The sequence below is a fragment of the Buceros rhinoceros genome, unplaced genomic scaffold, assembly GCF_000710305.1.
Source record: "Buceros rhinoceros silvestris isolate BGI_N320 unplaced genomic scaffold, ASM71030v1 scaffold8242, whole genome shotgun sequence".
Taxonomy (NCBI): domain Eukaryota; kingdom Metazoa; phylum Chordata; class Aves; order Bucerotiformes; family Bucerotidae; genus Buceros; species Buceros rhinoceros.
This window is the reverse complement of record NW_010400615.1, coordinates 1-26,050: the sequence shown is the minus strand read 5'-3', so window position 1 is coordinate 26,050 and position 26,050 is coordinate 1. Positions and strand designations below refer to the sequence as shown.

Below are 26,050 nucleotides of genomic sequence, written 5' to 3'. Positions count from 1 at the left end.
TGTAGGGAACTAAAGGGAATTACAGGCTGTCGTAATTCATCGTAATGACCCTCCAGTGCTTACACTAAGTGGATAAGGCTCTCCTGGTTTTGCTCTGATTGCCTCATCAGCCATGCTTAGGATAAGGACCATGAGATGAGATCAGTCTCTTCAGCACCTCCGATGAATTTACCAATTAGCACTAAGAGTGGAGGCAATTTTGTTATGAGGACCACACTGCAAGACCATCAACTTACATCATTCAAACAACTGAACAATCTCGAGGTCCAAAAAACTTTCATTTCTCATTGACCTGCCACGTAGCAACAACAAGCAAGTTTCCTACATCAGTTTATTTCCTTTATGGCTAAGTTTCCAAAAGAAATGGTGCTAATGCAGTCATCTTGTCTGACTGCCCATCTATCCTCCTCTCTAACAACCGCTGAATTCATTTGCTGAGCAAGATTCTTTTTCTACAAGCCTTCTAGAAACTGAAGACTAAGGAGATGCAAACTAGTGGCCCTGTCCATCAGGGGTTATCAGTATGTTTTTAAGTGCATGTTGGTGAGACTGTGGTAAGAAAGAGGGAATAGGAGGATTTATGCAGCAGCATGGAGGGATATAAGACACCGACTGACAGGAAAAAGAGCTGCTGCCACAACAACCAGTCTTGGCTTTCCTTTGAAGTTGCTTTGAACCTGCAATGCTGAAGCACAGCTTGAGTCCAGGCAGAAAGACTAGCTTCAAAGCAGCACACAGCCTTTTTGGGGATGAATAAACAATGGGAATCCAATCTACTTCTGCTTATCTTGATAACGGTGACCAAAAACACATGCAGAGCAGAGATACACAGTGCATCCTGAGAAAAAAAAAAAGCTTGCAGGAAGCTAGTCCTAAATGGATAGAAAATTTCCCTGCTACAAATCATTATGAGATAATATTAAATACTAAAACCAGAGAAAATTCTGTATTTTCTCTCCTGCAGTCTACAAGTCTTTAGATAACTGGATAATTTGAACAATTTGTTCTCAAAGGCGATTAGGAGCTGACCTAAAATGGCTCTTGGAGGGGATCTTTTGTGCTAATGACACCAAAACAGTTATTAGCCCATAAAGGAAAAACGAGCATTACCAACCAGAGCCTTTCAGTAACACCTGTAACGCCAACTCCCATCACCAGTAAATCACTAAATCGACTATAATCATGAAGGTGATTTTTAAAAATTGTGTTGAAGGGTTTTCTTTTTAATTTGCTTTGCCTCTAGAGTTTACATACTCTTACTTTCATTCTTGTCTCTATTAAGACTGGAAATGTATTTTAAGAGATTTGGACAAAGACAGTAATGGTTCCAGCAACCGGGAATTTCAGAAAAACACACAGTATTGGAAAACTGACAGCACTGCAAGTTCTCTTAACTTGTGTATTTCTTCCAAATTTAAAGATAACCAAAATGTTATGGTAAATGTCCAAATTATACCATCTCACAAGTGCAAGTGTCAGCCAGCTTCCAGGAACTACTACCACATGGAAATCTGCTCGTTAACTAGCCAGGCGAGCCCTTAATACCCTTTTTTTGATAATGCATGGTACTGATGACTGGCATAGCTGCTGCTGCTGCAGCAATAGGTAACGTGGACAGTGCAAAGGCCATTTTACCTGACTGCCTCGAAGTGTAAAGTAATGTGTCAGCCTATCCCTGCCAACTAGTACTGCTGCACCAGCAAAACCACAGAAGATGTTATAGTAAGACTAAAATAGGATGACATCTGCCAATGCAATGGATGGAACTTGAACAATGAATGGTTGGTTCCTACTTCTTTACAGTCTGGAAAAACTGATCATGGAGAAAACCAAATTGGGGGCAGGAATGGATTGTATTGGATTTAGTTTGTAATTAAGGATCTTGTCGCTGGGCCAGTTTAAATCAAGGCTATTCTTGTCATTAGCCCAACCCCATTACAGTAATTGCACTGAGGTCATTCGGCTTTTTGGGATTTGTCGATATGACAGCTACTTCTAACAGCATCTCAGTTAAATTAAAACCAAACGCATACTTGAAAAGCAGAAAGTGCACCTCACTGCTGCAAGAGCAGGTCTCCTTGGGGGAGCCCATCTCATGTGCTGGGAGGCCATTCACTCGAGCTGCAGTGCAGCACTGGGACAGTTTTGGCCACGGCCAGGTTTTATCCCATACTATATTCTGGTCCCTAAACTGAAGCCTGGGTAGGTGAAGAGACACAAGTATCACAGATGGCAGTCTCGGATGCCTCCTGCACAAGGCATGGGCTTTGGTGCTGACATCTTCCCGACACAAGTATGGCAAGAGCCAAGCATCTCAGAGTAAGGTCCAACCCTGACCAGGTAAATCAACAGCGTATCCATGTAACAGGGTGTATCGAAGGATCTCTCAAACCCTGCCTCACCTAGACAGAGGCACCTCCAAATGAAGAGATGGCAGATATCAATGTCCTGGTGAAGGTCCCTACCATCCCAGGCCCCTCAGCCAGCAGGACAGGACCTGACTGATCTTTCCCTCAGACCTCAGCACACACCTTAACCTGAAACTGCTTAAGGTAATGAGGAAGCTGAACCACCAGATTGCGACGGCCTCTGTGTGTGGAGACGCTGAGCGACCCAGCCACAGACAGCGTAGCCCACCTATAAATAACGCTGCCTGCACCACTGCATTTCTAACCTCTCTCGCCTTCCCATCAGCAGAAGAACAAACCCCTATCTTGCCTCTTATGGAGTCAGAGAAAACAGATTCGTTAGGGGTTTTTTTTGCAGCAGGACTTTTCAGGCAGTGTAATCATCGCCTCATGTATCTTTTTATTAATTGCTAAAATAACTGTCTCTGAAAGCACTCACTGGAGTCCTGTCTTTAGCAAAGCATTAGGGGGCTGTTCCAGAGGCTCAGAGAGCAATTACACCGGTAAATGTCTATTAACTGCCCAGACTATCATGTTGGGCACAATTTATGATCCTATTTGTGAGTAATTTATGCCTCTGGAACAGACTGCAGATCAGCAGCAATGAGGAGAGGTACCTTCAGTGCTGCGTCACACAAATGTGACCTTCACAGAAACAAAAGTCTGCCTAAATGCAAATGCGGGCCTGAAGCCAAAAAGACACTGAGGTGCTTAAGTGAGGCTTGGCAGAAGTAAAGCACTTAAGTCTACACCCATTTGTCTTAAATCCCCTTTCTCATCTGCTGCCTAGCCCCGAAAGTAACTCAAACCTCAGGCATTTCCCTTGGCTTGCACACTGCCACGGGGCACCACAGTCATGGTGACACTGAGATGGTCGTTGCATAGCACACACCCCACCCTGCCACAGCCTCCAGTGCAGCCATCTTTCCTCCTCTCTTGCTCTGTGAGCACCCCTGTCACATCTTTACTGGAAGGAGCTCCTCCAAAGCTGCAACACCTTAAGGAGCTTAAACAGCTGCTTTCAGGATAGGGATACAGGCTGTGATTCCTGAAGAAAGGCAGATACCTAAACCTTCACTTTCTCCATGGATTTGGCATTACCCTTTCCTTTAGCATTTCTGGGTTGGCTAGGCTGGTGGTGCTTGCTCAGCGTTCTGGGGTTCGCAATTACCTTCTTGAGTTTCATCATCATCATGGCTTGGCTTCGCGAACGAAGATCTGGGAAGGGCTTTTCCCACGCTCACTGCAAGCGATGAGTGCACCCTTCGGGGCTGCGCGGTGGATTTTTTAGGTGAGGCGCAGCGTGCGTGGAACTGGCTCCACCCTTTACACCTGAGGTTCATCTGCCAGGGCCCAGAGAGCTTGGACGGTGACAGCGAAGTCCTCGGGTCGTAGGTTTGGTTAGGGCATCCTTCTCTTAGATGGTGGATGCCTTACAAGGCTAAACTAGCTCCATCTGCCCAGGTTTGGAGTCAGAGCTGTCCTTCTCCTAGGATGGCTGCCCGAAGGCTAGTGAGCCCATCCTGCCCGTGGACACACTGTGTCTGACCCTTCAGCTGAGACCTGTCAGGCTTGGGAGACCCCACCGGAGGCACATGCCACCACCAGCACAGCTCTCAACCTCACAAGGGCACGCAAGCTCCTTCCCCACGGCAAGGGGGTGCCCGTGAAAGAGCTTCTTGAGTTTACTCATTTGCTAACTAACTTAAAGTAGTGGATGAAACCACTGGGACCAGTGGTTCCACCTAGGAACTGGATAGGCATCTGTTTTACATCTGAAGTCCACTCCAAAGGAAAGGAGACAGCACAAGCAACTTAGAAAATGGTGTCAGGAAGATATCAGTCCTTCTGCCAACTCTCCTGGGTTATTGGAATCTCTGTTACAGACTCTACTGCCCAAATTTAATGAGATTTGGTTTACACTAACTTGTAATATGTTGCTTTTTCTTTTCTTTGATTGAAAAAAAGCACTATAATCACCTTATTTTGTTTTCCAGCACACTCCTATTCTCCAGAGCACCCAGTACTTGTACAATCTCCTTTAAAGGCCCTCTCCAGTGTCACATTTTACCTCCTCACTGCCTTTTCATGTTTGCAGAAATCACCAAGACACAGTCTTGCTACAGGAGGAAATGCACCAAAATAACCAGCAAAACCTCATGCCTTCAACCCCTGATACAAAGTGTTGGAAGGCGCTGGCTAAGTCTTATGCTATGAAATCAAACCACTAAATTCACGGCAGAAAGTTTAAAATATTTTGAAGTTCAAATATAACCACGTGTTAAGTACTTGCAGGAGCATACAAACATACATGGATATCCTGAAGCAGCTGTACACAAAGGCAACTGAATGTGGCCGAGTGTTTCTCAGCGTGACTGTGCTGCTCTCCTCCTCCTTTGCTAAAGAAAGGCAGTCATCATGATGCACAGGAAGAACTTCACTCCGAACAATAAATGATGATGCATAACCAGCAGAAATGATCAAGCCATGAAAAGAAAATATCACTGAGCGAAACAAATCAGAACTTAAATGAGACCGAAATGGGAGTGCAGGAATATGCCAGTTTGCATATTTACATTTGGCTACAAATGATTGTGAACCCTGGGTTGTTGTTCCATTTCAAATTAATTTTCTGCCTCTTAAACTGGAGCTTCCAGAAGGGAAGCTTTGGGGCCTCAGGCCAACTTATTTTCCAGTTAGATTTTCAGAGAGCGCAGGAAACTTGATGCCAAGCACCCAGTGCTGAGCCCACCATGCAGTCATGCACCGCAGAAAAGCTTGGTCATGCCAGACCACCAGGCCAAGGTTTCGCAGCATGCAGACATGGGAGACATCAAGCTCAGGCAGGGTTGATGCACAAGATTTCTAACCTCCTCTTTTTCTGATCTTCTAGGTTCCTTCCTAGCCTTTCTCTTCTGGTTTCTCTTATCTTTTTCGTCCTTGATTTCCTTCACCGAGACAACTTTCTCCTTGACTATTTCTGAGGTGTGTGCTGTATGGATACTCATTGACCATTCAGAGATGGCATTGGAATCCCAGTAAGAGTTTGCAGTATTGGCAGGGAGAAGGAAAGAGTTAGCTCCCGGGGTGGCGTACTCTACAGAGCTGGACTCCATCGGTTGAAATTCATAATAATCCCACTCCAGGCCACTGGAGGTCATTCTTCAACTAATTCATCCAGCTCTTACCGGGTTTTAAAGAAAGCATCTGTAGAACATGAAGTGAGTGTTTTAATCTCTCCACAATATTTAGCAACTTTAAAGTTTCTGCTTATCACGGGGCAGATGAGAAGTTAGTCTTGTATTCATTCATTATCTAAAGAGAGTCAACTCCAAAATAAAATGTGTTTAGGTTTCTCTCATTGTTTAGAAAAATAACATAGATGTCATCTTTGTAGAACCTGGTGATTTTTCTGTGTTACCACAATAATGCCACAGACAAAAATCCACTAAGTCATTTACTTTTCAATTAAATATGATACTCCTCATTCTCACAACTGATTTAATCTCTGAACCTATATCTGTATTCCTGAAAAACAATGAAACATGCAGATGTTAATCAACACTTGCAACTAAGATGCCTTCACTGCCAAATAAACACAGTAAGTGACTGAAGGCATTATCAATGGATTGCAACTGAAAGAGAATGTGAACATACTCTGTGGGACATAAATAAAGCGTAAAAATTAATTATACAAGGAGAAACCATAAACAGAGAACCTTTTAGAAGACCTATATAAAAGGAAAGCAGAAATATTTTAATTAATATCTTTCACAAGCAAAAACCGTCACTTGGGAGTTTTAGCGTTTATCCTCCTCTAAGACAAATCCAAACACACCCTCTGAGACTCAGCAGCTCCTGAGGCTCTCCTCAACCCCAACCAAATTATCAGCACTAAATACAGAACTGCAATCAAAATACATTTTAAAGAAACAGCATCTGTGAATCAAGCATGCATCTATTCTATTCAGATTAGTCACCACATTTAGAAGCAGCATCCAGTTGTGAACAAAGCCCCTGAGAAGCTTGCAAGGCAAGTGACATAAGTCTTCTACGAGCTGAACATTTCCACAGCACAAGACTCCACTAAACAGAAATGATGCTAACCACTGATTTACTGTTTTTCCATTATGGCTATCATGTTTACCTACAAAGAGCCTAGATGTTATTCCTAGCAGATTTAAAAAATCCTGAGACTCCCTCAAAAACCAGTTTCAATGGAAACCCAATTTGACCAAATCAGTGGCAACTCTTGCATTCACAGAGCAACAACTTGCTTTTCTGAGGAAAACTGACTGTACCTGTAAAGCACCTGCACTTTTATCTTAAATACTTTACAAATAATTTTTGCTGGGAGAAGTCAAAAAACATACTCGGGGTACATCTGAATAAACTGATACTCCCATTACACATGCAAATCTGTTCCATTTCACAGTTAGGCACAGGGAAAGAATAAAGAACACAGGAAGCAAAGTTTCTTCCCAGAAAAACAAGTTCCCCAATAGAAAATTGGCCGCATCAGTACCCCAGCCCTTAAACTTGTCAGACAGAGACTGCTCATGTCTCACAGGGAAGCAGCTACCCATGCAGAGAAGGAAACCAGTTTTACAATTTCTATAGATATTTAAGACTCTCTAGATGCAAAAAAATGCCTAAGAGGGTTTTCAAAAGGCACCTAGACATTTCCAGAGCCCTTTTAAAAGCCATGCAGGTGCCTCTGCTAAGCACCTTTGGACCTCAAGGTCTCCTTTGAAGAATCTTCACATTATTTGTTACAGGAGGAACAAGAGAAACCCTTCTGCACACTTGTTCCAGCATGCTATCAGAAGTCAGCAATGCATCTGAAGAAGTTATGGTTACTGAACTGCACATTTCATCCTACAACTTTGTTCATCAGGGTAACTCAAACCATATTATCCATCACTCCAAGTGCCTTAAAACCCACCCAAGATCAGAACTATCCTTCTGAAAAAGTGAGAAACTCAGTTTACCAATAACTTACATACTTTATCAAAAGAAAACAAACTACCATTTCCTAAATTCAAAGCTGCTTTCTTTGTGCCGATGCTCCAGCACATGACAGCCTCACCAATGCAACACCTCCACGCTGAGCGCAGCCGCCAACAGGACAATTTCCTTGTGGTGCTGCACAGTGGTCTGGGCAGCTGCTCAGTACTCTATATGCTATTGTAAGTGTCTGCACAAAAAGCACCTCCCACTTCAGGCAAACATCACAACGGATTGTGTCCCCTACCTGATGTCCTGCAGTGGGTTCCCAAGTAAACTCTGATTTCAGTTCTATGCCAAGCGGCACACAACAACTCTCACTGCTACTCATACCTGCCTGGCACAGCAGAGCCCTTATAAAGCTCTGCAGCTTGAACAAGAGGACCACGCTATGCATTGAAAACCGCATTTTACATTGTCTCCCATGCAGTTTTGCATCTCCAAATTAGAGGTTACATCTCTAAGTTAGAAAAGAGGGAGATTTTACTTTCATTCGACTTCAAAGAAATGAAGGTCTACTGTTATTTGCAAATTACCTTTACCCCTCCAGCCCATGCGAGAAGGTTGTATCTACTTACATCATCCTGAATATCCAGATCACAACCTGCCTTCAACAAAACCTGGACAACGTGGAGATGACCCTTGTGAGCAGCAAGATGCAGGGGGGTCCGGCCATGCTATGAATGAGAAGAAAATAATAAGAATACCTTAAGATGGATTTTTATGTATGGTAGTCGACCAGAATTTCTTCTGCTTTTCCTTGTTCTGCTGTTCTTACCTCGCTCTCTGAAACCTGCAATAGTAGCAAGTGACATATATTAGTGTACCAAAGGCTTCATCTTACTTTTGTGTAGGCTGAAAACTCCTCCTCCCCCTTCTGCAACATTTCAGTTTATCCCAAAGATACTCTACAAAGGGGATATTACATACACATAAGGATACTCCCTTAGAAATTCAGACTCGGCTCTACCACCATGCCTAAAGACAATCCACACTGCTTCTGTCCCTCTGGAGTGCAGAACTGTCAACTGCTTTCAGCTTCACTCTGTACAACAAAGTTGCAGTAGTGGGCTAACTCATATGGTGAAATGGGTACCATCTTTGCAACAGAAATAAGAATCACAGGACAATGTGTATGATGGACACTCCTCTTAAAATGAACGGAAGATGTGCAGTCACTCCAAGTGACTTCACATGTACAAGAACCAACCTCATTTTGCCGACCAGCAGTCAGATTTTTTTAGACAATACTTATGTTAAAACATTACCAAGCTTTAACCCACATGAAAGTAAGAGTATAAAATAGTGATGAGAAATTCAATCTATAGTGTAATCAAGAACAGCTCTCTAATAAACAAAAGAACAGAGAAGCTTTAATTAGTGAGATGGACACGTCTCACGTTTTAGGAGTTTTAGGAGAAAAAAACCCCCAAATATTAAAATTTGAAAGTAAAAGCAATTTAAAAACAACCCCAAGCATCTCCCCAAGAAATGGGTTCCAAAAATCTAGGTGAAATGACAAAGGGAAAGCAATAGTTACTTGCAGCTGAGCCCCACTTGATCATCCTTTGACAGAACTTAAAATTTCAGGAAAAGATGAATAGGCTGCTTCTCCTAAAAGAGGCGTAAGAACAGATGTGAAAAGACACTAAAAGAAGGAAGACATTGTAAGAGGCAGTCTGGACAACAGGGGAAAGCTACAAGCAATTCCCTAATCGCACAACCTGAAAAAGAAAACTCATAAGGGAGAATCAAGACTTAACTCCTGCTCTACGAAGAGTGTGTGTATACATACACACATATATACGAAATCTCAAAGCATCAACATAGAAAGTGAGTGAAACACCTTAAGAACTGTTACACAGCAACACTCTACAACTGTTCACTGCAAATTTTATTTCATCACAATTAAGAAAACAGGATTCCAGCCATTACTAAAATCAGAGAGTATCTTCACAAACAATCCCATTTTCTCCTCTAGGCATTCTATGAGATAAAGAAGAGTTGTATTACTCTTCACCAGTATCTATTAGATATCCATTTCTTCATTACTGCTGCTACTGTCTGTTTTTCCACCCAATGATTTACCCTGTAAAGGAAAATAAACAGCTCTAATATATCACCTACAGAAGGAGCGAAGACCTTAAGACCTGTCTGACTACTAGTGGCCCAAAGTAAGCAGAAGGCAACCAACAGCTCTACGAGGTTTAAAACAACTTCTTCAAACGGAAACCTACTTCAGGTAAATAAAAAAGCAAGCTCAAGACAGGACTGTTTTCACACGGCAAATCCCATACCTGCACAGCTAGTAAAGCCTTGGGAATTCAGCCTCTTCAGATCAAAAAGGAAAACCAGTGTTGAAACACACAGAATAGTTGCAGACAAAACGTCCAGGTCATTACTCACTAGTTGCTGACATTAAACATTCATTAATTGTCCTGCTGTATCCACCTGACGGGCCAGATCTAAGGGAAAAGTCCTCACCCACGCTGGCACGCAGGTCTCTCAAAACCTTATAAACATTGTTTCCTGCTAGCAGCAACAGCTCTGTCCCACATGGGAAACTTCCACTCCTGCCCCACGGAAGGCGTGGGAAGGGCTCGCTTTCGGCTGTCACCACTACCCCTGGGTGCCATCCAGCCTGCTGCCTGGGCACTTCCTGTTCCACCTGGCCACAGGTCCTTAAACATCTGCCCCTACAGTGAAGGGTCTCCAGCCCCACTGACCATGCCTTCTCCTCCACCAGCCTGAAGGAGAGCCAGGGCTACGTTGCTGATCCAAGTAACTCAACAGCAGGAAGCACAAAAGTCTCCAGGCAATGGCAGTGGTGGTGGGGATTGGCGGGGGGCAAAACATAAAAAGTAGAAGAAAGGAAAAGCAAAAGGAAAAAGAGAAAGAAATCAGATTGACAAATCATTGCTGGCTATGAACAACATGTTTGGGTTATGAATATGTGCTCCAGCACATTCAAGTTCTGGGTTTCTATATTACTTAATGGCAATAAGTAAATCACCCAATCTCGACGTCTCACTTCCCAGCAGGTTACTAATATATCATGAAAACAATTTATTGCAATCTGTGCATGGAGAAGAAAAAATCCCAACCGCAACTTGAAGCCAATTCATGTACTTCGAAAGGAAAATAGCATCGACGTGAATATATCCAAGCAGGGAAACGTTGAGATAACCATCTCTAACCACTGAAAAAATGCTGCGGTGCAGCCAAAGGTCCTGCGCTCAGGTAAACTACGAAAGCAGAGCATGAGTTTATTTCAATGCGAGGGACGTGTTTTGCTCACCCAGCACACCTTCTTAGGCAATCGCGACACAGAGCGTGCCCAGTGGCAGGTCACAAGCACAAGAAAATGTTGCACAACCTTCACCTGCACATTCAGTGCCTTGAGGCACATTTTAAAAAAGCCACCCCAGGGAACAGGCTTATCTGGAAGAGCCTGCCCTCGCCCCAGGGAGCACCGAGTTCTCCTGTCACTGAGACCAAACTGTCCCCGGTCTTCCAGAGCTGGGCAGCCTCCCCACGCTCATGGCCAGCCACAGGAGATGGGTGCTGAGGAAGAGAGGGCAATTCCTGGAAGAGGCCACCACAAGGCACGGGAAGCTGTAAGCAAGGGTTGCCTGGCTGCTCCTGTCACTGAGCAGAGATTCTTCTTAACTGTGCATTTCCCCGATCATCCTCCCAAGCATCCAAAAACTTCAGCCAGGTATCCAAAACTCACGTTTTGGGGTTAAAAAAAAAATTATTGAAATGGGAGACTAGAGCATTATTTTTATTCTGGAGGATTTGTGTGTTTTGAGAACCCCTATCTTCCCTATCTCTGAACCCTACAGGTTCAGAGGCATCCCACCTATTGGAGACCCCAAGAGGGGGACCTTCAGAGACACATGCAGTCCTTGAGCTCTTCCCACTACAAAGGGACACTATAAATGAAAACTATGACCCTACCTAGGATGGAAGAGGGAGATGGAGGATCAATTCCAGTATATCACACTGACTAGAGACTCAGGCTTTTGGAAGAACACTGATCATGTCGAGATTAATTATAACCATGCAAGAACTGGCAATGCCAGATTTTCTTTTTCAAAGGATCATCGAACGCTTTGGGTTGGAAGGGCCCTTCAAAGCTCATCTAGTCCAACGCCCCTGCAGGAAGGAGAGACTTCTTCAACTAGATCACATTGCTCAGAGCCCTGTCCAACCTGACCTTGAAGGTTTCCAGGGATGGGGCATCTACTATCTCTCTGGGCAACCTGTTGCCATATGACCCTCACTGTATAAAATTTCTTCCTTATAACTAGTCTGAATCTCCCCTCTTTTAGCTTAAAACCATCACCCCTTGTCCTGTTGCGGGCCCTGCTAACAAGACTGTCCCCATCTTTCTTATAAGCCCCCTTTAAGTACTGAAAGGCTGCAATAAGGTCTCTCTGGAGCCTTCTCTTCTCCAGGCTGAACAACTCTGACTCTCTCAGCCTGTCCTCACAGCAGAGGTGCTCCATCCCTCTGATCATTTTTGTGCACCTCTTCTAGACCCGCTCCAACAGGTTCACGTCCTTGTGCTGAGGACTCCAGCTCTGTCTGCGAGTGCTCATCATCGGCTCATGTCCAGCCTTTCATCCACCAGTATCCCCAAGTCCTTCTCCGCAGGGCAGCTCTCAATCACAGCATCCCCCAGCCTCTATTGACACTGAGGATTGCCTCCATCCAGGTGCAGGACTTTGCACTTGGCCTTGTTGAACCTCATGAAGTTCAATTCACATGGGCTCACTTCTCCAGCCTGTCCAGGTCATGATCTTTCCTTGTGTTTCTGTATTTGTAGATTTAAGTTCTAGATTTAACTGTGTACATTTAGTGTAGATTTAATTTGGACATTTAAGTTCTCCATCTCACCCTGCTCTTGTGCTGCACAAGGCCTGTTATTTATTCATCCATTCTGCACTTACAGAAAAATATACCTACCCACATTTTGTTAGAAAGCTTGAAAAAAAAAAAACCCACGTCTTGTCACCTTGTTCACACCGACGGTTTGTTAGAATGTCGTCCATGAACAGCCTGCTTGCTTAAGTCAGCAGAAAGTTTCTCACTGACCTCAATGAGCATTCAGCAAGACCCTAAATGTTTGCTAGACCCCTTTAAATTATTTTTATTTGTTGTTTAAAACAGACATAAGTATTTTTTCAAACTGAAGGAGCACAAAAATGTAAGAGCACCAAAATACATTTCTTTCTTTGTTTCTGTCTTAACTGAAAACGGAAGAAAAATAAAAGGTTGCTTTAAAGAACATGCTCAGAAGTTGAAATCCTGATGTGAAGACTCTAAGTACCACGGCTTTATGAAAGTGTCATCATATGGCAGGTTTGTAACACCACTAGTTCAAAAATCAGATTAAATAAAGAGAATTACTGCCTCAAAATAGAAGCGCTACCTTTCGCATTTCCGTGGGGTTTTTTTTTTGAATGATCATCCCTTCTCCACAGAATTCAATTTTATATCTATGATCTTAATGCTACACTCTGAAGAAAAGCCATACTCTGCTTCCCTTTGAAAATACATTCACATTAAAGTGGCCTGTACTACTTTTATGACTTCCTCCAGCAATCATTTCCACATTTAACAGAGCAGCAGTGCACTCCACTGTCTGTGACTGCTAATACTTAGCTTTTCCTGGCCCTATTGATTCTTGCTGTTGAATGCTACACCCTGTGCTGCAACACCCCAGTGAAACCCAGCATGCAGTAATGCTTCATTTTGGCGAGCTGCAGTGTAGAGATTTAGACCCGGAAATTTCATCTCTGGGCATGGAGCAAGTCTACGTTAAGGGCTGCAATTCCACCAGAAATGCCTTGTTTCAGTCAGGCATCCTTAGGGTGCACCAGAAGTTGATGCCTGGGAGGTGAAATCCTGCTTCTCTCCATCCTCCAGGCACCATTCTGGGGACAAGATGGAAAGACGAGCCAACATGATATAAGATGTCACTATCATCACTCCTTCTGTGTCACTCCTAGCAGACCACAGCCCTCTCTCTAATGTACGTCAACTCACAAAATCAAAAGAAAAACAACCCATGAAAAGGAAAAGTGTCCTCATCCTGGGAGGACAGCAAGGCAGAGCAGCTCAGCAAAAGTCCCAACACTTTGATGTCAAAGATGCAGCTGTCAATAACTTCACTGAAATAAAGCTCTACTACAAAAGGACTGAAAGGCAGGCAAGCTGTCTGGCTTGGAAAACGAGAGTTAATTATACCAGGCTCAGTTCTTAATTTTCCAGCTTTTGCAGTATATTTTTGCAGTATATTCAGCAAAATACTTTACAAATGAACCTGCTTGTTGGATCAGCCAATTTGTAAGATCAGTTGTTTGGGATATTTTTTGCCGTTTTCATAAAGAAAACGGTTACAAATTTCACGCCTCTGAAGAATGTCAGACAAAAAGGCATAAAAAAAGAAATTATCTCTTCGTCATACCAGGCAGAGCACCAACGGAGCATCCTGGCTGAGCAGGTGCCCTTTGAGAAGAGCAAAGCCATGAAGCCTCTGCTGAGCGCCAGACCGTCTCTTAGCTACAACCCCACATGACTGGTGGTAGAGGTCCCAGCACCATCACGAGCTCTCGAAGCATGTGCAACGCAGAGCCACCAGCCTGCTCCCACTCTGGGCTCCCTGATGTCAGACTATCAACAACAGTGTGACCCAGTGGTCATCAGCTCTTCTTCACATGTTTTAAAAAGGCCCCAAATCTGGAACGAGCTCCAGTTGGTGCTCCTCACCAGAGTCAGGGTTGGTGCACACTTCCGTATTGACTTCACCTGCACAGATGCCTTGCTAGTAATGCTGTCAAAACAAAATAAGTGCATCCCTGAAGTGAGCACCTGGACACACAGATTCCCCAGTGAATTTCATTTCCTTCACGTTCTTCTGAAGTCATCTGCTTAGAGATGACAAAAATGAAATACTATTTTGCAGCTGAATTATTGTTTATTGAAGCAGCAATTAACCACATCGTATGACCTTCCATATATATGATAAAAATAGAACAGGATGAGCTTGTCAGCTATTCAGCATTTCATAGTACTTGCTTTGTCACAGAAAATATCCTTCCTTTTTCTTAATCTACGCTCAATTAATTATTCTGTTTGAATAAAGAACTCTCTAGCATTTAGCTCTAGATCCTGGCCACTTCAAGCTGTGGCTCTGTATGGTGTCTTTCACAAGAATTGGTCTGTGCTTACACACGTGTATCAGAATCACATTTATAGCTTGAAGTGATGTGGGAACTTTTTCTCTACCTCCAAGGAGCTTTGTGTCTGCATGTCTTCTTCCAATAAAACCCTGACAGAATTCAACAAGAGTTTTGAGTGACAAGTACAACCCCCCACCCCTATTTTTTCATTTTGAAGCAAATCCCTAGAATTTAAAATTAGTATGACAGAACAAAATGAAAACTATGAATAAAAGCAGAAGACATACAGATAAAAGAGAACTAAGGCATGCATGTGAGTAAATTTAATTTTTATGCTTAATTTTGCAACCAGTTTTATCTTGGGAGGAGAGAAGGCTCTGAGTTTCGCTTTATTTCAAAGCTTGATCAACAGTTCTCTGCTACAACAAGCCTGTCATCTGATTTCCATCCCAAAATTAACAACCCAATCCTGAAAATAGTTCTTATTTTGTGCCTGTTCTGCTAACTGAAAGACTGAAACAGAACCTGGTCCTCTGATGGCTGAAAAAAAAAAAAATCTCTCGAAGGGGAGTTAAATATACTTGAGGCTAACATACACATGCTTGCTTCTGTGACAGCTTTGCCTTTGACTTTAAACAGCTCTTTCTCCTTCCAGCCTTTGTGTGTCAGAAGATTAGCAAGCTGAGAGCTTTTCCAGGGTATGTTTATACAGCCTTTCATAGGCAAACAGGCACGGGCTCTCCCTGTGCAGCTAGCTGGCTGGGTGAGAGCCAGATGCAAACCGGATGTAAACCTCACTTGGACATAGTGAGCCTGGAATTGTGGGCTTTGAAGAGGGCAGCAGCTTGGTCTCACACCTCTTGGTTCACATCGAGCTCACCTCTATCTAGCTCACAGCTCAAGTGCGTATGCACCTCCAGAATACCCCATGCATGTAGCCTCAGTTAATCCTCTGAGAGTCTCTCCACTCCTCCTTGCAGATCTGACATCATCTCTTCTGAGCAGGGCTTGTCACCAGGCTACCCAAATACCTCATCTGTGCTGTCTGCTGATGTGCCAGGATGCATCCAGAATGACAAGAGGGACAGCTTTTGTCACCACCTCCTCCCAGGCTCCATGGGGATGACCCACTACACGTAGTTCTGGGAAAGAACTGCAATCTTGTAGTACCAGGTCAGCTACAGGGATGGCTTCCGAGCTCATCAGGGAGCACGGCTTTCCAACAGAAACACCAACAACTCTGCCCCTGGGTGTCAAATGTTTTGCCATCAAGTGAGCTTTGCTTTGATTTTCTACCTGAAGGTTGAATAACAAAGCAAGCGCAAGGAGCAGGAAGCCAACTCTATCACATAGGAAAGAAAACCTTGTCAGCTCTAGCAAATTTGCATTTTCTCAAATTAACCTGATTTTTGTGTTTGAAAATCAGATTTATACAATTTGCTTCTTGATGTAACTAACAGAAGGCATTGATAATCGCATAATAAAGAACCTTAATAGCAAGAAAGTGTCAATTTTGCATTTGAATTGTGGGTTATGGCAACTAATTCCATGAAACCGTTTAATCAGTGGCATGATTACTCTGGCAACCATTGCAAAGGTCACCCCATTTTATGTTCTAACAGTGTGGAAGCTGGATTTCAAACTACATGCACAAATTTATAGAAAGCATAGCATGCTCTGTGTATTTTCAGGTAGATCCCTCAGAGGTCTCAAAGCTCATGATCTTAAAAAAAACCAAAAACCACCACCACAAAAGCCCGAACTACCATTCAGACACCTGTAAGTCAGTATTCCCTGATCTGTTACTGACTACCTTTAATGCTGTTCATCAGCCACAGTGCTGCTTGGACAGGAAAGCCAAACAGGTGTCTTTATGGGACCATTCACGTTTATTCCATCTGTGCTTTGTATCTACCAATGAGAGGCCACTTAGTGTTGGCAAACAAAACTAATGAACAAGGGTAGCTCTTGGATCACTCTTGCTTTCAAAATAAATACTATCTACAACTCAAACACTGCAGAAGGATTGAAAACAACTGTCACTGACAGATAAAAAGAGAAAAAGACAGATTACTTATCAAATGTACTCACATTTGCTTCCTATCTGTAAATATTAGATCCATATATATATATAATGTTCAAAACCAATATGGAAATACAAATAAAACTAGATACGATGGAGAACAACAGTTCATCAAAACAGGACGTCCCGAATTTTATGTTGCAGCTCTAAAGATGTAACTTCCTCATTTTTTTAAGGTGTTTTGCTGATCAAACCTTCTCTGAAACAGCCAATTCTAGCTCATTTTTTATATGCTACTGTTATTTACGACACATTTAGAGTTAGGAATAGGTGAAGATCACTTTGAACTCTCTTAACATCTAAGCAGAAATCCTTCAATGCTGACCTTATCTCAAAGGTACAGGGAACACAGTTTGCAACCCCCAGCTTTTGATTGGGGACTACACAGCATGAGTCAATGAAGATGTTGGGTATAAGCGAGGCTGATGTACCAAGGGACTTCAGAAACACTTTCTGTGTACCTGTTCTCTACCGCAACAGGCGGATTTCCCCCTCCCCTCACCCAGAAAGACAGGCACTCTGTACCGCCTTCTCTCGACAGTGATGAATCGCTCCATTCATCAGTTCACACAATGTTCAAAAGTCAATGCACACTTTGAAAAATGTCACTGCCCGTCTGCCAACACACCACGTTTCTAAGGACTCAGTGTTCACCACAGCTGTGGCCACTGGAAAGTGTATAAATACAAGACATGCACTACATTGTAAATTCACACCAGCTATTAAGCATAAACTTTAAAGAAATCTGAACAATAAGCTCAGTCACATTCAGACTGGTAAAGCTACGAGGACATTTTCACAGACAATGGTCTAGGAGTTATGTTAGTTCCCAGGGATTTCGCAAAGCGTTTTTCTCTAGTTACCTTGGTAACTGCTACCTTGGCACCCCTGTTGATAAGCTGCACCACATTCTCTACTTGGCCTTTGTAGGCTGCTACAAGCAGGCGTTCTGAAAGCACCGCGACCACATCCTGCTGGCTCATGAATTAGAGCAGAAAGGTTTTCAGGTTTCTTCGGTCCAAAAACAAAGGCTTGGGATGAGTTCAAGCAGCATGCAGGCAGGCAAGGAAGGACCCCAGCTCTCTGGATGGTGACGTTATTGCTATGCCATCCTCTGGACCTGTGGATCAGAAAACAACACTGCTGTCAGCAAGGTTTCAGGGACAGAAGCACTGCAGCAGCTCCTCCCCGAGTGTTCATCTTCACATCCCTTTGGGAGGGGGTCACAAAAAACCCTCGTAGTCTCCTGAAGACACCGCACTTCTGTTGCAATGCAGAGGGATGTAGACATCAGCACATTTTCAACGTGTTCTCATTCTGCTAGTCTGGGACAAAAATCCTTGAACTTTCTCTCTTTTTGGCCTAACCTGTATTTGTGTGGCCCTCTTTCATTCTCTCCTTCCCTCCCACGCTTCCCAGACTTTAGTTAGCCAAGGACAGGTTAACCACCTCCACTGCTAACAGTACTCACCCTGTGCTGGCCAAGGAAACATAGGTTATAGTTACTGGCTGCTGATATAAATATGTAAACCTCTGTCCTGGAAAGACTGAGTGCAGTCAGCAATTAAAGGCAGCTGACTGTTCCTTCACGAGTGCAAAATGTTTCACAGCCTCCCCCAAACCATCCCAAGGACACCTTTGGGAGGGATCACAACCTGCAACACCTATCTTTGCTGTCAGCAAGAAATGATGTTACTTCCACAGTGCTGACATCACACTCCACTGACCCCAGAAAAAATTCAGATTTAGCACTTGTCACACAAACTTGTGAGTATGTTCTTCTTCCCAGGCTCCACTGTTCAATGAGCCATCAGAGCTTAAATAATTTCAGAAAATGTATCCAAAGATCAATTTGAGCTGTAGGATCCAGAACTTGCCCAGTTTGGGAGGATTTCAGCTTTACCTGTGTTTTTTACTCTTAGGCATTTAATTGGTGGTGGTATTTAATTTATCTTAGAGGTGTGTTTCAGTACAGAAAAACACCTCCAAGATATACAGATGATTTATCTGTGTGTATACAGCTGATTTATCTTTCTCTCTCTCTTGAAAGATCATTGCAGTGCTCCTTATCAACTACCAGTATTGCAGGTTTTGCATAGTCTAAGGGTAACGGGTACAGAGACTAGATATCTTGGAGATTCATAGCGGAATACAGTGTCTTTCACTCTGTTATCCCTTCGAATCCACCTCAAAACAGCAATAACTAAAAGCTATTACTACTTAATGGCTTTGCTGCCCCTCTAAATTGATTTGTCTCAGTTTAGCTGATGGTACAAAACCCTTCCCATCATAATCCCACCACTCAGAGCAGTGACATTTTTGCTAACAGCTTCAGCAAGGATATCATAGTCAGCAGTGCAAAGATTAAATTTCCATCATCATACCAGGAAGACACTCCCAGCAACAAGGAGAAAATGCATGGGTGGTAGCAGCACATGGACTCCCTGTCTTCTACATACTGGGGCGAGACCTTTAAATGATGATCACTCCAACGTTACGAGACCATATCCACCAGTACACCTCCACACCAAAAAAATGCTGTAGCCCTGTTTAATTGAACGGTATTAATAACGGTATTGTGATCCTCTGTCATGAAAGTGGTATCCAAAGTCGCTGGACCCTGCAGGATGACTGATCTGCACTAAACACTTTTGAACACGTATCTTAAAACCATGATGGTTAATTTGTAGCAGTAGATGACGCTAGCAGAATTTAATTTGTATTCCTGTGGTCATTTGTATTAATGAATCTAAAAACACTTCATGAGCATTAATTCTTATAACACCCTTTGAGGGGAATAATGTGCTCATGAATATTACATGCATTTTTTAAAAAGGCCCTTGAAAACACAGGCAAGTTACAGGTTTCTCCAAGTTAATAGAAAAGTTATATCAAAGCCAGGAAATAACTGCAGATAACTGATTCTTGATTTCTAGGTATAAGCATTGGGTAAGAGTATTTTCAGATAAAAGATTCAGGTTAGCTTTTCCTCACTTTTCTCTCGCTTTGTAAGTTCAAACACGTTTGGAGCAACATGGAAATAGCTGCACGTTTATTCAGAGAAACAAGGAAAAAAAACTTCTGAGGCCTCAAAGGCAGAGCAAGAAGGGACAACAGAGAAGCAGTGCCTTGCTGGACTGTGCTGGAAGCTGTGCTGCTGGACTGCCGTTACCTGCACCCTGCCTGTAACGGACACAGTGTGGACACCCTGGTAACATAGAAAAGGTGGAAGAGAAGAGAAAAATCACCCCTTGTGTCCTTCACCAGCACTGTACACATTGTACCCCACTCCTCTGGCACAGTGATGTGCACAGGACGGTACAAACCACATTAAAAGGACAAGAAATACCGACAGCTCTCACTCAGTACTTTGATCTGTGAAATGCGACAGAAGTTTCAGTCTCACCTCCTTAAGAATTTGCTTTCCAATGACTCGTGCTACAGAAGTAAGCTGAACCACCTGAGCCCAGCCTGCAGATCCCAACACATCCCAGATCTTCCCATCATATCTCAAAGCAGCCCCTCCATTACCCAGAAGCACTTCCCACTCCTTCCCTCTGTGACCAACACACAGTACAGAGCAAGCCTTACAACAGGGATCTTTCTCTGTGAGCTTCTGACAGTGGGGTGGTTTGCTTCTGTGCCAGCCACTGCTTGTGCAGTGGAGGACTCCAGACGAACTTGTACCATCACGTTTGTCCCCACCCTTACACCTAACTTGGCTGCCTATACTGACAATACTGTGCATCTTAAAACGTGTTGCCAGACCCTTTTTGGTTTACTTATCCCTTAAACTCAAAAGAAAGCAATTAACATCACTGACACTGACGTTCTCATATTCACCACAAAAAGCCCAATGCAAAAGCCCACTGTCATTTCAGAGCAAATTCACAGAAAACGTGGATGCTCATTACGTCTTAGCCGCGCCACTGGAAACATGCACTGAAACCTCAAATGACTTGCAACATTGCCAAGTTTAGTGTTGACAGGAAAAGTCTGGTTCACAGGTACGTATCTATGCAAGCTAAATGCTGGAAATCACACTCACTAGTTTGATTTTTCTCCCTCTCTCTCGCTGTCTTCCCATTACTGCAGAACATTGCCCCTGGAGATCATGAGCCTCCTCAGCTTGCCATGCCCTGCCACGCTGGAGTGACAGACTGTGATAGCATCACTGTTATCAGTAGTTTGCCCTCTTCCCTCTTCCATCACTTCGATCATGTATAAAAGCACAGCTAGAAGTTGATGCAGCTATTGGTCTTTTAAGGATGTCTCCCATGTTGTCCACTCCAGCAGTCAGCAGTCCCCCACCCTGGAGGGCAATCACATCACAGGCCTGGCTCCTGCTCCAGGCTGTTTTGCAGATGGGCACTTGCACAACAGGTCACATTCCCTGCACCAGCTGCTTTACATCCCCTCAGCTGGGATTATTTTAACTCAGAAAAGCGCATCTGATCAGGACAGGAAGCCCAGACAGCTGAAAGACCAACTTTCCTTTTCTCCTGAGCTGGTAGGAAAAGGTGATGAGTGACCAGTGGGAGCACGAGGGGGAACATCCTTCTAGTAGGTGAACAAGCAGACCCTTTCCCAGCACAGCAGCTCAACGGGCAGTGGCATCCCTCCCTGCCAGCTTTAACTCTCTACATGCCTCAGACACACTGAGCATCTTTCCTTGAACACATCTGCACCCCCAGCAGGAGGAGGAAGGCACCAGATGCACAAGGACTACAATTAAAAGGTTGACTGCCTCTTTCACACCCAGATGGTGCAAAAGAAACCCGACAACACGATTACAGGCACTGCATCGCATCCCTGCTGCCAGCACCTGCTGCCCAGAATTAAATCCCTCATTATCACCCCCCAATCTGGGAGCTTGGGGGAAGCACAGAGCACGGGAATATTCAAACCTTCCGCCTACAAAACAAAACGAAGAAGTTTTTTGCTTTAAGGTATTTTAAAGTAAGAAACAGCCTTCACCGTGTTTCTTTGTTTATCAGATTACTTACCTGGGGTAGGCTGGGAAAGCAACACCTACTTCCTGAGCCTCTCCAGGGAAGCTGGCCAGGTGTGATGCCCACAGGTTCAGCTGCTCTGTTGTGGGGCAATCCTTTCTGAGGATAACCTGCTCACCCCATTGATGGAGCATAGAAAAGGACAGGTTGACCATGGATTAGCATTCCCAACTGGCAGCAGTAAGGCACTGTTCCCAGGTGCTGATGTCCAGCTGCATCCCCATGGATGATGCCTGTGGCTCAGTGAGTCATGTTGCCCTTCATATGCTCTAGGAGACGTTTGGCTGGGTTGGCACAGCACAGTGTGGGTGGGCAGGCAGCTGCTCAGTGCAGGGTCGTAAAGCTCGCAGCTCTGGCCTCTCTCCCACACAACTTGCAGAGTGGGCGAAGAACAGCCTACTGCACTTCCCCCTTCCCAGCTCCCTCCCCTCCAAACTGCTGCCAGGCTGCTTCAGTGGCCGTATCTCCTACACATCGGTAACAAAAAACTACAGGAATAATGATTTTTGAAAGCCAAAGGGAAGCCCAGGACACATCAAACATCACAGTTACTGAAAGGCTAAGCCTCTCCTAAATTCACAGAAAGGATTAAAAAGATCACCTTCCTCTCTGAGGGAAGACGAAAAAGATGAAAACTACGAAAGATTTGAACTATGAGCTAATCAACTCTAAAGTTCCCTGCGCTAAATGGAAAAGATGCAACACCAGAGCACAGGTCATTCGCAGTACAATCGCCAAGTTAAATTAGTATCTGAATAAAAGAATGCTTACACAGTTTACAAAACATTTCCATGTGTACCAGGGTATAAGATGGGGAGAAAAATAAAAATAAAAAGGGACCTCACTTTTCTGCAAGGGACCCCAAATTCTCCTTTCTACTTTATCACCAGACATGATGCTGAATAGTCCAACAAAAACTCTCAGCACGTGGTAGCTTCATTTTATGCGACATAAATAATGGAATAAAATTATTCTAAATTCTTTTAGAATAGCCCAGTGTTAAGATACATAGTCTGACCATTTTGTTACGGGAGGGTACATAATACCTACCATTTTATAGCAATAAAAAAGTCTTTCTAAGAAAACCTGCTATGTCTAAATACTGCCCATCTCTTCTTAGCTTGTCTCTCAGAGCAAAATGGGTTTCTTTGTTTGTTAGTACATAACAGTATATTAAAACTTGTAAAATGCTCTAATTCTTATCCAGCCTCTTTGCAAAGCAGTTCGTCAAATATAAAATCTGACATAAACAGAAAGATTGCACTTACTTTAGAATAACAGCATTTTTCAGCAGAGTGGGTTATTGCATTAGGAAGAGCGAGTTTCCTGGAACACATTTTATCATTTACTGCAGCATGCAGATGTATCTGCCATTCCTCTCAACCGGCTTTAGGAGTTTATTCCCCAAGACCTGCAGCACTGCTTTCCTTTAAGCGATTTTTCGCCAGTTCCATCATGGATCCAGATAAGCTACTCACAAAAAAATGTACGTATTTTGCTAAATGTATGTATTTGCCTCTCAGCACTTCCTGCTGCAAAAGACAGTTAAAAACCAGGCAAAGGTGTCATTATGAACACCACACGGCAGCATCTATATCTGGAGAACAGCAAAGACCCACCAAATCAAGAACAACATGCTTTCGATTCATATTTTTCTTTACAACATCAATAGTATTTTTGGAGTTAGATTTTAAACCAATCAATGCTTTGAACTGGACAGCTACATAAAAGTCTGTCAGCTTATATCTTGGTCCCTGCTTTTTTCCTATTGTTTTCATTGCATATTTTATCAGAGCAAGTACAATTACTCGGTTTTCATAAGGACAATTGTGTGATCCATCTCCCAAAGTATCAGCATGGTCTGGGACATCTGAATATGTTTTCTGAGCATTTTTTTTTCACTTGCTGCTATTAATTACTTCAACAATGAATATTTAGCAGCCTCCCAGGGAGCATCTGCATGACAGCTGCTCATCACACATCCCACCACAACCAGACCAGACTGACTGATGCCTCTGCTCCACTGCAGCTGGTGGCCACCTGCAGCCAGACCAACAGCTAATCCCACATAGCAACGAATGTGGGGAGACAGTGACCACAGCTTCCCCAACTGCTTTATTGAGCGCAGCTCTGTTTCCTGAACTCCTGCCCAGGAGCTCTCAGGCGATGCCTTGTTACCACCAAAACCAACCTCCAAAGTTGCACCTGCTGAGCAGAACCCTTTTGGAGAGAGGCACAGACACACAGAGACCCACGATGAAGATCAAAGAGGCAGTTTCAAATCATCAGTTAGACATCGACAATCTCATAAAGACAACAGTTTTTCTTCCCCTCCTGCTTATCTCTGCCATGTAGCCATGACACCTCTTACTCATTAAGGAGGTTATGTACTTTCCACTTTCAGTATAACATGATTTCTTTTTTTTATTTGGCTTATCTCATTGAAGTTTCACAGCTTTATTACTCTCCCCACCCTCTATTCCAAGACCTGCGTGCACACACATGTCCAAACAATTCAGTACAAGTGGGCTCAACTCTCAGCAAGCCCTCGTCAGTTGAGCACTATTTACATAACAAAACAATATCTATTGTTTTATAGGGGACAGAGCATGAGATGTCTTGCTCCCATTTGCATAAATCCAGTTAGGAGGTCTTTCCAGCTCACTGCTGTTTAACAGAAGTACTAGGGTCCAACCTTGGGAACGAAGCAGGCACGCGGCTGTGCTCATGGGAGAGCAAGGGTTTATGCTACGTTCACACACACACAGTGGGGCTTCTGGATGGGAGAACTGTCCCTTACCATCACCTCTGTACAGAAGCCACCTGCCAATCAGTTAAAAGGCCACACAGATCCCACCCAAGCTGACTGCAGAACTTCACTACGAGGCAAAATCCTTTCCACAATGAACTCCCTCTCTTCTGCTGTTCTTCCTTCCTTTCTCATCCCGATGTACCCTCAGTACATCCTCTGCTGTCAGGAAAGGCCTCCCAGCCTCCCTGCTCCACCTCCATACCAGAAAGATGTTTTCAGAGGCATTGCTTTTTAAACTAGGCAGTATCTGCCATTCAGTGCAGGGACCCTGCTGCCCCCATGTCGGTGTGGTGGTGCAGAGGTCTCTTCCTCCTCATGTTTCCTTTGAACCCTTCTCCCTGCATAAGCAACCCCACACTCTCTCAGCCAGCACATAATGGCAAGTACTCAGGTAAGTACTGCAAAAGACAGGCCCAAAAATCTTAAGGAAAAAATTCCTATAGATTTTTAAGGCCAGGAAACACCACTACAATAACCTAATACCAGCTAGTAACAAACCACAAACTTCTATTCGAAACAGGTCCTATCTTTTATATACACAAATAAAGATGTGCGGCCAGGCAGCAATCAGAAAATGCTCTGACTGACAGAGCAGGGGAGAAGGAAACACACATTTACCAGATTTGAAGTATTTTCCAGCTGACAAAAGAGCATTGGAGATGTTCTTCCTCTTCAAGAAAAACACAACTTAGGAGCTGCCAGCAGTGATGACAGGGTCCCTCCTGTACCATCACAGCTGATGTCCTGGGAGAGGGCTGGGAGATGCAGTGAACCAAGTTCAGCAGAGATACCATCACAGAGATACCATGGGTACCCAAGATGTTATGGTATTAGCACAATATTCCTCAATATTGCTAGGCATCTGGCATGAGCCCACGAGTCTGGCAGGCCATGTGTCAATTAAAAGCTTAACAAGGCTCAAGCTGAAAGTCAATGGATGAAATCCTAGGGATGGGGTGGCCAGGGTGGGAGAGAGATGTATTCAGACAGGCACGGGTGGAAATGCTGAGTATGTCCACAGTAACCCATGGGCAGTGTGTGCCCTGGTTATGGTGCACGCTGTTACTGTCAAGAGAAGGTAATCTTTCCACTTGTGTCCCATCACAAGGCACTGCAACAGCAAGAGGAAGCACAGATATCCAGGGACCTGGCACACCCTGGAAAATGGACAAGAAAAACAGAGCACGGTGGGGAAGCAAACATGGAGGTCACACTCGGCTGCAAGGGGCCTGGTAACGCCCCGCCAGTCACGCAAAACCGGGCACAGAATCATCCAGTTGGAAGAGACCTTTAAGATCATAGCCCCTGCACAGCCAGGGTCCCTAAGCCATGTCCCGCAGCACCACATCTACATGTCTTTTAAATGCCTCCAGGGACGGGGACTCCACCACCTCCCGGGGCAGCCTGCTGCAATGCTTCACAATCCTCTCTGTAAAGAAATCTTTCCTGATATCTAACCTAGATCTCCCCTGGAGCAACTTAAGGCCATTTCTCCTCATCCTGTCACTTGTATGGGAGAAGAGACCAACCCCCACCTC

At 43.9% G+C, this 26,050-nt stretch overlaps 1 protein-coding gene across 4 annotated transcripts in view; it reads right to left on the bottom strand.

Annotated features, from left to right (window-relative positions):
- The window catches only part of ANKRD6 (ankyrin repeat domain 6), a 33,675-nt gene extending 16,004 nt beyond the window's left edge, over positions 1–17,671 (bottom strand). For all 4 annotated transcript variants that reach the window (XM_010131936.1, XM_010131938.1, XM_010131939.1 and 1 more), the window contains exons 1-2: positions 17,552–17,671; positions 7,994–8,092 (exon numbers count right to left, since the gene is read on the bottom strand). In XM_010131936.1, the coding sequence (XP_010130238.1) occupies positions 7,994–8,092; positions 17,552–17,671 (219 nt within the window). The remainder of the gene's footprint in view (positions 1–7,993; positions 8,093–17,551) is intronic.
- Between the last annotated feature and the right edge of the window lie 8,379 nt (positions 17,672–26,050).